Consider the following 13,166-nt stretch of genomic DNA (forward strand, 5'->3'; position numbering starts at 1 on the left):
CTGAAAAGATAGCATGCTCTGCCTGCCTCTAGGGTAACCCTGAAAAGATAGCATGCTCTGCCTGCCTCTAGGGTAACCCTGAAAAGATAGCATGCTCTGCCTGCCTCTAGGGTAACCCTGAAAAGATAGCATGCTCTGCCTGCCTCTAGGGTAACCCTGAAAAGATAGCATGCTCTGCCTGCCTCTAGGGTAACCCTGAAAAGATAGCATGCTCTGCCTGCCTCTAGGGTAACCCTGAAAAGATAGCATGCTCTGCCTGCCTCTAGGGTAACCCTGAAAAGATAGCATGCTCTGCCTGCCTCTAGGGTAACCCTGAAAAGATAGCATGCTCTGCCTGCCTCTAGGGTAACCCTGAAAAGATAGCATGCTCTGCCTGCCTCTAGGGTAACCCTGAAAAGATAGCATGAGGATGCTCTGCCTGCCTCTAGGGTAACCCTGAAAAGATAGCATGCTCTGCCTGCCTCTAGGGTAACCCTGAAAAGATAGCATGCTCTGCCTGCCTCTAGGGTAACCCTGAAAAGATAGCATGCTCTGCCTGCCTCTAGGGTAACCCTGAAAAGATAGCATGCTCTGCCTGCCTCTAGGGTAACCCTGAAAAGATAGCATGCTCTGCCTGCCTCTAGGGTAACCCTGAAAAGATAGCATGCTCTGCCTGCCTCTAGGGTAACCCTGAAACCCTGTGAAAGGAGTTATCTGCAATGTGGAGATATGATGAGTAGACGCTGAAGTGCCTAATGGATGATGACCTCATTACCTGATATATTGAGTTAAGACAACGTGAGTGTAGGTCACGTGAGTGTAGGTCACGTGAGTGTAGGTCACTTTGGTCTGGTCCAGTTCCTCAGGCACGATTAGTGCGATTTGCGAAGTTGACAATAGTGGTGATATGGTTCTCTTCTAATGTCCCACACTTATCATATCATGATTCATGGCTCACTCAGTTTATAAGGCATGTTATTTGAAAGTTTCCCATCAGTTAGCTTACTTCTTATGTAACTTCACATCTCCCATCTGTTTAACCTTAAACTTGTTTATATTTGCGGTTACTTAGTTACTGGCCGTGGGATAGCTACATGTTACCTTGGTTACTACTATTTGGTTACTCTACACAGTATTCACTTAGTCTACAAAACCAGCAGTAAATAATACCAGTTTACTACTATAACTATACGGTGCTGTACATTCGATTAGGATGCTCACTATAACAGTACCTGTGTTGTGTATAATTGGGATACACTGTACAGTATGAGGCTCAAAGTGTCATTGTACAAATCACACGAGGTTCACTACATTTGAAGGTTCGCTACATTTGAAGTTCATTACATTTGAAGGTTCCCTACATTTGAAGGTTCGCTACATTTGAAGTTCATTACATTTGAAGGTTCCCTACATTTGAAGGTTCCCTACATTTGAAGGTTCCCTACATTTGAAGGTTCCCTACATTTGAAGGTTCCCTACATTTGAAGGTTCCCTACATTTGAAGGTTCCCTACATTTGAAGGTTCCCTACATTTGAAGGTTCCCTACATTTGAAGGTTCCCTACATTTGAAGGTTCCCTACATTTGAAGGTTCTTTACATTTGAAGGTTCCCTACATTTGAAGGTTCCCTACATTTGAAGGTTCCCTACATTTGAAGGTTCCCTACATTTGAAGGTTCCCTACATTTGAAGGTTCCCTACATTTGAAGGTTCACTACATTTGAAGGTTCCCTACATTTGAAGGTTCCCTACATTTGAAGTTTCTTTACATTTGAAGATTCCCTACATTTGAAGGTTCCCTACATTTGAAGGTTCTACTACCTCTGTTCACTACTGGTTAGTTATTTCCCACACTGTTGTGATCTGCTCCACTAATTACAGATCTGTACATTTAAAACAATTATAACTTAATAATACACACATGTCTGCTATAACAGTACAATTAAGTTAGCTTTTAATGGTCATGATAGTACCACACGACATCCTGGTATCTGGTCTCTTAGAGGCCGGAGGGGGGGGGGGGGGGGGGGCGAGAGAGGGAGTTCACATTTATGTGATAGAATAGAAGAAACAAACAGAAGGAAAAAACGGATCAAAATCCGACCTTGCGTTCCTGAAATGGCGAGCCCAAAATTTTAAACAGCTCAAACTTTTTTACCAGCCACTCCCTGGAGGCTTAATACTTGATACAGTAGTTCCTGGTCACGCTATTCCATGGACAATTGTCTAGAAAAGTGGTGTATTTGACGCGGTTCTCGAATATGAGGTTCACAGTTTTAAAAAGTGTGAAAATATTGTTAAAATTACACTTTTCGAAATTCTTAACCTCATAATTGGAGAGAGTGGCCTGCTGTAATCTCTGTAATATGCGGAGAGAGCCAAGCAGGTCTGCCTCAGAGATAGAATAATATTGAATCTTAACTTAAGAGAGATATTTTCAGGTAATAATATTTACTTATTTAGTTAACTAGATTCATAAAGGTTAGAAAATCCTAATCGAAGCCAATATATTATTCCTCTAATCTAACAAGGATGATGTAGAATTATGAGTTGTAATGAGCCTGTTGGCTGCTAATAAACCTAAGTATGACACGCTATTGCACGCTAATAAACCTGGTCACGCACCGAACGGAACAATTTACCCGTCTCCCTGAGTAATCTGTAAGGGCGCTGTGCAAGGTGTTTCATTTCATTAGTGCGGCTAATCAACTAACATTTGACGTATTTGCCGTATCTGTGCAGCAGTAGTAGTAGTGCAGTTCCAGGATTACATGCACCTTACACCGTCTTATCTTCATTTTACTTATACTTATCTTAACCTAATTAGCTAATTAATCGCGAATGCAAATAATCTGCGAACTTGAAAAGGACAGCCTTGAAGATCACAGCCGACAGTCTGGTAATAGGGGGAGGGGGGGGGGGGGGGGGGGGGGTGTTGGCATTCTAGTAATAGGGGGGGGGATCAGGGATGTGAGTAGCACGTGGTGATTAGTTCAAGGTCACGTTCTATTTTCTATATTAGTTATGCTATTCTATTTTCCTTCTGTAATCAAATCTTAATAGCTGGTCTTCAAAGCTTCCTGTATGATTTTACCAAAGTTAAAATAAGTGCCTCCGATTGAAGTTTAGTTATTTAAAAGTTTAAACCTTGATAAAGGCCTGCTTCTTACATCGTGCAGACTGCAACAGTCATAATGTCGTCAATGCATTTAATTACACGCGGACATGTGTTGTTATGTTTTGAGGTGGTCCTTTTTAACTCTAAGAAACCTTATACTCTAACCCAGACAACACAACCAGATGTGAGCATGAAGTTAGCATGAAGTGTCGTGAGCGGAGTGTAGACTCTCAGTAGCTAACAGCTCTAACAGCTACCTACCCTCAGTAGCTAACAGCTACCTTTCCCACAATATGTCACAGAGTGTTGATTGCCTCATGTTTTACTATTTCTCGTCATTTCTTTTTTGAATTCTTTGAGAGCTCCCAGCTTCTCGTCTCTATTTTGAAAGTTTAAAGAGGAACTTTATTTTAACTCCATCAGTGAACCTTGTTGAGCTTCCGATACAAGTATATTAGTACAGTAAAATAGTTAATATATCGACATTATCTATTTATATTATAAAACTTTACAACTCAGCAACTTTACACGTTGTCCGGTATTTAGGAGACTGGCACGTAGCCAGAAGATATAGGTTAGTGCCCAGATGTGGCGCTTAGTGGAATTAATTACAGTCCATCATTAGGTAGCCAGTCAGGGGGAGCCAGTCAGGGGTAGCCAGTCACTAGTCAGGGGTGCCAGTCAGGGGTAGCCAGTCAGGGGTAGGTAGTCAGGGGTAGCCAGTCAGGGGTAGCCAGTCAGGGGTAGCCAGTCAGGGGTAGCCAGTCAGGGGTAGCCAGTCAGGGGTAGGTAGTCAGGGGTAGCCAGTCAGAGGGTGCCAGTCAGGGGTAGCCAGTCAGGAGTAGCCAGTCAGGGGTAGCCAGTCAATAGGTAGCCAGTCAGGGTTAGCCAGTCAGGGTTAGCCAGTCAGGGGTAGCCAGTCAGGGCCGGGGTAGCCAGTCAGGGGTAACCATTCAGGGTTAGCCAGTCAGGGGTAGCCAGTCAGGGGTAGGTAGTCAGGGGTGCCAGTCAGGGGTAGGTAGTCAGGGGTAGCCAGTCAGGGGTAGCCAGTCAGGGGTAGCCAGTCAGGGGTAGCCAGTCAGGGGTAGCCAGTCAGGGGTAGCCAGTCAGGGGTAGCCAGTCAGGGGTAGGTAGTCAGGGGTAGCCAGTCAGAGGGTGCCAGTCAGGGGTAGCCAGTCAGGGGTAGCCAGTCAGGGGTAGCCAGTCAATAGGTAGCCAGTCAGGGTTAGCCAGTCAGGGTTAGCCAGTCAGGGGTAGCCAGTCAGGGGTAGCCAGTCAGGGGTAGCCAGTCAGGGTTAGCCAGTCAGGGGTAGCCAGTCAGGGGTAGGTAGTCAGGGGTGCCAGTCAGGGGTAGGTAGTCAGGGGTAGGTAGTCAGGGGTAGCCAGTCAGGGGTAGCCAGTCAGGGGTAGCCAGTCAGGGGTAGCCAGTCAGGGGTAGGCAGTCAGGGGTAGCCAGTCAGGGGTAGCCAGTCAGGGGTAGGCAGTCAGAGGTAGCCAGTCAGGGGTAGCCAGTCAGAGGTAGCCAGTCAGGGGTAGCCAGTCAGGGGTAGCCAGTCAATAGGTAGCCAGTCAGGGGTAGCCAGTCAGGGGTAGGCAGTCAGGGGGTGCCATTTACCAACTGTCTTTATCTTACGTGTTGCCTGTCATATTTTTAGTGTGATAATATCTCTTGTTAATGTTGGTGAAAACCCCTGATTGATAGAAATCATAGAAATGTCAGCTGGCTTCAGATCTCGGTTAGGGCATCATGTGAGCACGCTACGTTTAGTGTTCCTCCACTATTGCATTCCAGCTTGTACAGTCTGACGGTACGTGCTGTTTAATGTTCCTCCACTATTGCTCTATTGCATTCCAGCTTGTACAGTCTGACGACAATCTGTTTTACGTCTGCTCAACATTTTTGTGATCATTAAAACTTAATGTCCACTAGTGATTTAACTTTCATTACAAGATTAGTTTATAGTATCTCCGGTAGAGTTTGTTAAGTACTCCTAAGTTACCACCGCAATGTAGCATCATCATCACCACATTCTGAGAATATCCGGCTTTTTCGTTTGATGGTTGTTACAGGATCTTGACAGTGGTGTAACAAAGGGCGGCAGTGCTTTATTTTTCAACACATTTTTGTAAAAACCTTGCTCGAAAATGGTTCGTACCATTGTTCGCATTTTACAGTTTGAACTTGACATTAGTTGACAAAAAACCAGTAGCTTTTCCAATGATAAAAAAGAGACGATAATACTCATTATGCTTATTCAGCTAGTATGCACTTTGAAGGCAAATGACAATGGAAAGAATGCCGCTGTATATATTATGTATAGGTCATTCTGTCCATTCCGTCTGTATTCATTGTAGGAATTTCTTTCAAAACGCCACCGCTAAACAGATCTGCAGACCTCAAAATGACACGATTTCTCGATGTGAAAGCAACTTTTCACTGCTAATAGCTTCTTTCTAGCTCGTGAATGGAATTGGTTAATTAGTTGTCTAAACTGAATGAAGACGGGTTTTTAAAATTTGTAAATTCCAGACTTCATTGTGCAACTTCCTTTTCATGATTAAGATACGACATTTCATAAAAGGATAGAAAAATGCTGCTGTGTGTTGCTCAAGTCATTGGAGAAAAGGTTGTGTAAATGTTTAGTTAACTCATTCTTCTTAACTTTAATACTTTTAAACGCCGATTACCGTCCAGAATCAAGAATGGGACAAAAGATTGTGTGGAATAAATGTAACGCGCTAAACAATTTTCATATGATAACGCATTCATCCGCTCAATTTGTGTAATGTAAATGAATGCGCGCGCACGCCGGCCATGAATGTGATGAAGTAACATCGAATCAGCAACCATGATTGTTTGAATTAATTAATAATTAATTAATAATTAATCTTCCAACATCGATGCTGTGAAGGCATGGTGGTCTTCCGTACATCTTACCATGACATACCTTAGAAATTCCGGCATTTCAGACTAGACGTTACTGTTCTGACTTTTTATCGTATCTTTAGTTTCATGATATGACACGATACAGGGGTGTAGGCAATATTGTTATCAGCATCCCAATTAACCGTTCTAATTTCAGACGGATTTTGAAGACGCTTTGGAACGAGGGCACGAGAAACTGCTAGTTTTCGTTTTTTCAGCGAGATGGTGCGGACCTTGCAGAGTTATTAGCCCCAAAGTTCAGGTACTTTAATAGGAAATCAAAGCTCGGATCTGCATGCTTTTTAATAAATTATGGATTTATAGTTATGATTATTGATGGAATTTTGATAAGCCCCAGCATTGACCGTCAGCTTCCTACACCCCTGCCGTCTAACATCTTTCAACACCAATAACATAGAAACAAATTATTTTTCTAAACAATCTCAATAAAGGATGACATTAAACATGAATAATTTAACAAGTAATTCCTTATCCAGGATATCATTAAAGAAAACCCTGACGTAGTGTTCTACCAGATCAATGTAGATGATAACATTGTAAGTAGTAGTAAGTAGTAAGTTACAGCTCAACATATATTTTTCTAACTTATATAAATCTCATTATAAAACTGTAATATTGAAATTGTATTAATCAAATATACACTCTCTTTCAGACCACATCTCAAGCATGCGGCATTACATGTGTTCCCACCTTCCAGTTCTTTAGGCGCTGCACTAAGGTAAACATTACACACTTTTACCGATCAAGAATTGCTTTGTAATAATCTAAATTTGTACAATACCAACTTTCGGTCAGATGCTTTCCCTTTCACTTTCCCTTTCACTTTCCCTTTCAGATTGAAGAGTTCTCTGGAGCAAACGAACAGAAAATCCGAGATTTTCTTACGAAACACAAGAAATCCAGCTGACTTCTTTCGCGTAGTTTACTTCTAATTTAAAATATCAGTGAGAATTGAGTGTACTCCTGAGACAATCCCACAGACATTAAAAAACTTCTTTTAGTTTTTAGCTTTCATAAAGAATTGATTACTTTTAGAAGAGTAACAGATTTGAAATGATGCAGAATTTTGTTAGCTATTACAGTATACGCTACTCAAGGCAGCAGTAGTTTGCATAATTTCTTTGTCAATCATGGATCTTTAGGAAACATTAGAATAGAAAATTGTGTGATTTTATCCTGTTCTGTTGAGATTTGAAGGTAAAAGCCTTGGTTGAGGAAAAATTTATATCTGTCATTCGATTTAGATTAAGAAAATGGCCATTAATTTTTTTCTGTTTGAATTGAATTCTAAATAAAATGCTGCCATTTGTAGAGATCACGCTTTAAGCTTTTAAGTAGCATTTTTATGGACTTCGTTTGCTGTACATATATCGTGTTTTTAAGTAAAGATTTTAAAACTTTGTTTCAATTTGCATGTTGAGTAATCAGTGGTCAGTAGTACTAGTAGTATGTACATACCCCGTACTGACCCCGTACACACACTATGTTTCAATACACCCCACCTACCCTATATATAACCCTAATGTAATCTAACCAAATCTCCTCCTTTAAACTATAAACTATTTAAATAAAGAATATCGTCCTTTTAGATTACTTGTTCACATTTCGCAAGTTATCCCCACATTAGGACGTAGGGTACTGTTCAGTTCTTGGTTGGTTTTGACTCAGGCTCGACAATCCTCACTCCTTTCTTACCACTGTCAGGTGTTTTCTGAACACCACCATTCCTCTCCTCGCGTGACAACCCTCGCTTCGTTGTTAGGCCGTTTTTCTGTTTATTTTCAGTCACGGTTCCCTCTCCCTCCTTTGTAGGGGTTCCTTCTCCCTTCTTTGTAGGGGTTCCTTCTCCCTCCTTTTTAGGGGTTCCCTCCGGCTTATCTCCGGTGGAATCTATTTGGACCACGGTCTTTTGTTCGACCTAGGAACTAATTGGTCAGCATTAGGTAAATGAGAAAATAAATAATAATAATTGGAAAGAATGAAGCGGTCAAAAAACGTGCTTCTGAATGATCGAGCAAAATATTGTCAGGGAATTTAAAGCATTTTGAGGATTAGTGGTAGCATGATCCTGAGGAGGAGAGTTTTTCAATGTAATAGCTGAATAATGCGTTTATTATTATGTAATATGCGTTTATGCGATAATTCAAGTGCTAAATGAGGGCTATTGGTAAGGTAAAAGAGTATAAACTAGTAAACTTGGTTACTTTACAAATTATATTACTAGGCGTGGGTGCTGGGGCGGGCGCTGGGCGGTTTAAATTACCATTCCTTTTTCAAAAAGATATAGTGGAACCTCTGCAAAGGAACGTAATATCATTTATTCTTATTTTATCGAAAGTAGCAGGAAGAGCATTACACCCCTGCTACTGAAGTAGCAAGAGCATTACACCCCTACTACTGAAGTAGCAAGAGCATTACACCCCTGCTACTGAAGTAGCAAGAGCATTACACCCCTGCTACTGAAGTAGCAAGAGCATTACACCCCTGCTACTGAAGTAGCAAGAGCATTACACCCCTGCTACTGAAGTAGCAAGAGCATTACACCCCTGCTACTGAAGTAACAAGAGAATTACTACTGGAGTACATGGCAATTTTCAATTTTTGTTCTAGGAAACATAAACTTTCATAAGCCTAAAAATTATACATGGAAAAATGGATTTCTATCATTAAATTTAAAGTGGTCATATAACGCTAAATAATGCACCATATGATGCCTTATGATGGCTGCAAGGAGTCAACAATTAAAAGCAGTTTGTTAAATGGCAGAAGGCCGGTAGGTTTCCTTCCAAATACCTTATCATTATCTACGACCTCCACATCGGGTAGCTCTGTAGGGAATATGCCGCCAGCACGATGGTGGGTGGTGGATCTGGTACTCTTCATTCTGCTAGCTGGAGTTGAGCTCTTCTTGTAGCACGACTGGTAGGATCTGCATCTGAGGGGTTATCTCAGTTTTATCTAGTCTCTACACAGCCCTCGTAAATTAGAAGGGGCTCAAAATGAAGGTATAGTTACCCCAAAAGAAGGGCCTTCAATAATGTAGGTTTTTAGAATTGAGATTTAATACAGCTTGTTGCAACGTACTGTGTCAGGTGCCTACCTTTCAGTTTTCTCCTTTTTCGCATGTGACAGAAGATTGCTCACTTTTTCCAGCACGTCCTTTTTCTGCGAAAATGTAAGAAAAAATGATTAATTAAGTATTGCCTACAATAAATTACAATAAAGCATATTATTGACTCAGCCTCCCTCCCCCCTCCCCAATTATTTAGTTTTACCTCGTTGAAATGTTTCCGATACCATTTCAGATAGGAATCATCCAGTCTTCTACACTCTTTTGATAGGTCGTCTGTCATTCGGTTGTTGTTACTGAGTGAAATTCAAAATTAAATTACAGAAATCTAGTCAATGATGCGAAAGTTTCAAAAAATGTAATTCAAATTAAGTGAGCAACTTAATCAAATCAAAGCATTCGATTTACAATTGATTAAAATTGCATGAAATATTTTTCAGATTACGAACTTGATGAGCTAACTAACCTAGTGAGCTAACTAACCTTATGAGCTAACTAACCTTTAAATGAGCTAACTAACCTTATGAGCTAACTAACCTTATGAGCTAACTAACCTTATGAGCTAACTAACCTTATGAGCTAACTAGCCTTATGAGCTAACAAACCTTATGAGCTAACTAACCTTATGAGCTGACTAACCTTATGAGCTAACTAACCTTATGAGCTAACTAACCTTATGAGCTGACTAACCTTATGAGCTAACTAACCTTATGAGCTAACTAACCTTATGAGCTAACTAACCTTATGAGCTAACTAACCTTATGAGCTAACTAACCTTATGAGCTAACTAACCTTATGAGCTAACTAACCTTATGAGCTAACTAACCTTATGAGCTAACTAATCTTATGAGCTAACTAACCTTTAAATGAGCTAACTAACCTTATGAGCTAACTAACCTTATGAGCTAACTAACCTTATGAGCTAACTAACCTTATGAGCTAACTAACCTTATGAGCTAACTAACCTTATGAGCTAACTAACCTTATGAGCTAACTAACCTTATGAGCTAACTAACCTTATGAGCTAACTAACCTTATGAGCCACTGAGCGGTTTCTCTGACTGCCATTATCTTGGGACCAGTCATCTCCTTGTCAAACCTTATGGATCTTCTTGCGTTCACTTTGGGTAGTAGTAGCACCTGTGTCTAATTAGTCAGGATTTAGAAAGAGATTTTAGTTAAACATTATTCCACTGTAAGTATGTATAACAGTTAACTGACAACTCCGCTGTAAGTATGTATAACAGTTAACTGACAACTCCGCTGTAAGTATGTATAACAGTTAACTGACAACTCCGCTGTAAGTAAGTATAACAGTTAACTGACAACTCCGCTGTAAGTAAGTATAACAGTTAACTGACAACTCCGCTGTAAGTAAGTATAACAGTTAACTGACAACTCTGCTGTAAGTAAATATAACAGTTAACTGACAACTCTGCTGTAAGTAAGTATAACAGTTAACTGACAACTCCACTGTAAGTATGTATAACAGTTAACTGACAACTCCGCTGAAAGTATGTATAACAGTTAACTGACAACTCGCCTCCGCTGTAAGTAAGTATAACAGTTAACTGACAACTCCGCTGTAAGTAAGTATAACGGTTAACTGACAACTCCGCTGTAAGTATGTATAACGGTTAACTGACAACTCCGCTGTAAGTAAGTATAACGGTTAACTGACAACTCCGCTGTAAGTAAGTATAACGGTTAACTGACAACTCCGCTGTAAGTAAGTATAACGGTTAACTGACAACTCCGCTGTAAGTAAGTATAACGGTTTACTGACAACTCCGCTGTAAGTATGTATAATAGTTAACTGACAACTCCGCTGTAAGTATGTATAACAGTTAACTGACAACTCCGCTGTAAGTAAGTATAACAGTTAACTGACAACTCCGCTGTAAGTAAGTATAACAGTTAACTGACAACTCCGCTGTAAGTAAGTATAACGGTTAACTGACAACTCCGCTGTAAGTAAGTATAACGGTTAACTGACAACTCCGCTGTAAGTAAGTATAACAGTTAACTGACAACTCCACTGTAAGTAAGTATAACGGTTAACTGACAACTCCGCTGTAAGTAAGTATAACGGTTAACTGACAACTCCGCTGTAAGTAAGTATAACGGTTAACTTACAACTCCGCTGTAAATAACGGTTTACTGACAACTCCGCTGTAAGTATGTATAACAGTTAACTGACAACTCCGCTGTAAGTAAGTATAACAGTTAACTGACAACTCCGCTGTAAGTAAGTATAACAGTTAACTGACAACTCCGCTGTAAGTAAGTATAACAGTTAACTGACAACTCCGCTGTAAGTAAGTATAACAGTTAACTGACAACTCCGCTGTAAGTAAGTATAACATGACACGTGTCTAACCTCGCCTGTTGACTGAAACTTGCTGGATATGATGCTGTAAGCGAAGCTCTTGTCCGAGGAGGGGTACATACTGCTACTTGTCGTACCGGCTGTTTCCGGGCGGCTGAAGTTGTAATCCGGCTGCATCGCTGCAGGGTACAAACGTAGTCACTAGCTAGCGTAGAGAAAATGAGAAAATTATTTGCGCGTTGTATAAATAAAGCTATTTTAATTTGCCACTTTCTTCACCACACTGCGAGTAGAAGGTAGAAGAATATAAACTTCAAAAATGAGCGACTTTATCAAAAATACTACAAAATGTACAACTGCAAATATATTCACATAATAGCATATTGCACATCAAAATATCTAACAAGCACTAGATAATGAAAATGTAACGTCACGGTGGTAACTAGGTGGTAACTAGGTGGTAACTAGGCGTAACGTTGCGTAACGGTGGTATGCATATAACGGACATAACACTGTAAAACTAAAACACAACCAAACTGCAGATCACAACGTAATCCAGTAAGAGTCATGTTAGACTTATAAATCCTGGTGTAATATTACGTTTCCAGGGTAACCGTACAATTAGAGTAGTTTCAGGAATTAACGGACGGGTGTGAGAATCACTTGGTTATACTAGTAGACTACACGTTATCTTATCGGACCTTATTCGCCCGGACATTGCGTGAAGGGCATCATTTTGAATGCTCGAAGACTAAATTCCAAGTTTTTGAGCGTTTTTTTCCAATTTTTCGATAGATTTTTAATACATAACAGTAAATAAATTGCTTTTAATTGATCCAATGATATAATTCAGTCCGATGATGAAAATGTAAATTGACCGAAATGAAAAATTAGTTATATCCTGGACGATTATGTATAAGTTCGTAGTGAAATACTTTTGGGAACAATTTTCAACGGACTTTGACGGACCGACATACTTTATTTAAATGAACAATAGGGCGTCCAGCGTCCAATTAATAGGTAGTTTTAGCAAAGACAATGTTAAGATCCAGATTCTCGAATTAGAAGATCTAAAAACCTAACGAGCAGATAACAACTAAACAGATAATCAGCTGCAAAATAAACTGCAAGATAAATACGGCACACAATCATCAGACCAACTATGTGAGTGTCGTAAAAGGACAATGCTTTGTCGGTGATAAAATAGTCTCAAGCAATTCTCACAATATCTACATGCTACAGCAAACCCTGAATTAAACATTTTCAACAAGCTGATTTTTAAAGCTCGATACGCGATTGTTTGTCAATTTTACTAATCGCGGTCAAAATTTTAAATAAATTATAAATTGGACTGTGACTTGCAGTGCCACTTGCTGCTGTATTAATTATACTATGCAAATAAATCGGAAACTGGTCATTGTTTAAATTTTAAATTAGCAAGGAACAATTAATTGTTCCGTGCTGATTTAAAATTTAAACAACGGCCAGTTTCCGATTTATTTGTAAAAATTAAAAAAGGTATTAAAATTCGTAAAACTAGAAGGTACGCTAGTCACTATTTTAAATAGTGGGGGAGTATAGGGACGGTTCATTTCCAACATCACAATCACATGGTAATTATCGAAAAGACGTTTCATGATATTATGTTAAAGATACATTTTATTCATTTGAAAATCATAATCAATACGTACATTTTTCTAAATCTTATATTCTTCGAACATAAT

The 13,166-nt window shown here is 39.9% G+C and overlaps 2 protein-coding genes across 4 annotated transcripts in view; one reads left to right on the forward strand and one right to left on the reverse strand.

Moving 5' to 3' along the window:
• The window catches only part of LOC134820893 (thioredoxin-like), a 39,270-nt gene extending 32,111 nt beyond the window's left edge, over positions 1-7,159 (forward strand). The window contains exons 3-6 of the mRNA XM_063831543.1: positions 6,180-6,284; positions 6,520-6,579; positions 6,696-6,761; positions 6,879-7,159. Of these exons, the coding sequence (XP_063687613.1) occupies positions 6,180-6,284; positions 6,520-6,579; positions 6,696-6,761; positions 6,879-6,950 (303 nt within the window). The 3' untranslated portion in view covers positions 6,951-7,159. The remainder of the gene's footprint in view (positions 1-6,179; positions 6,285-6,519; positions 6,580-6,695; positions 6,762-6,878) is intronic.
• Positions 6,482-13,166, reverse strand: part of LOC134820892 (uncharacterized) — a 74,362-nt gene continuing 67,677 nt past the window's right edge. The window contains exons 1-7 of one of the 3 annotated variants that reach the window (XM_063831542.1): positions 11,494-11,643; positions 10,147-10,259; positions 9,319-9,409; positions 9,144-9,208; positions 8,837-8,978; positions 8,307-8,338; positions 7,843-7,961 (exon numbers count right to left, since the gene is read on the reverse strand). In XM_063831542.1, coding sequence (XP_063687612.1) covers positions 7,934-7,961; positions 8,307-8,338; positions 8,837-8,978; positions 9,144-9,208; positions 9,319-9,409; positions 10,147-10,259; positions 11,494-11,619 — 597 coding nt within the window. In that variant the 5' untranslated portion in view covers positions 11,620-11,643 and the 3' untranslated portion in view covers positions 7,843-7,933. Of the gene's footprint in view, positions 7,962-8,306; positions 8,339-8,836; positions 8,979-9,143; positions 9,209-9,318; positions 9,410-10,146; positions 10,260-11,493; positions 11,644-13,166 lie in introns of those variants that run through there. The other 2 variants (XM_063831539.1, XM_063831541.1) reach the window with 2 other exon arrangements.

Source organism: Bolinopsis microptera, chromosome 9, assembly GCF_026151205.1.
Source record: "Bolinopsis microptera isolate Bmic1 chromosome 9, MBARI_Bmic_1.0, whole genome shotgun sequence".
Lineage (NCBI taxonomy): Eukaryota > Metazoa > Ctenophora > Tentaculata > Lobata > Bolinopsidae > Bolinopsis > Bolinopsis microptera.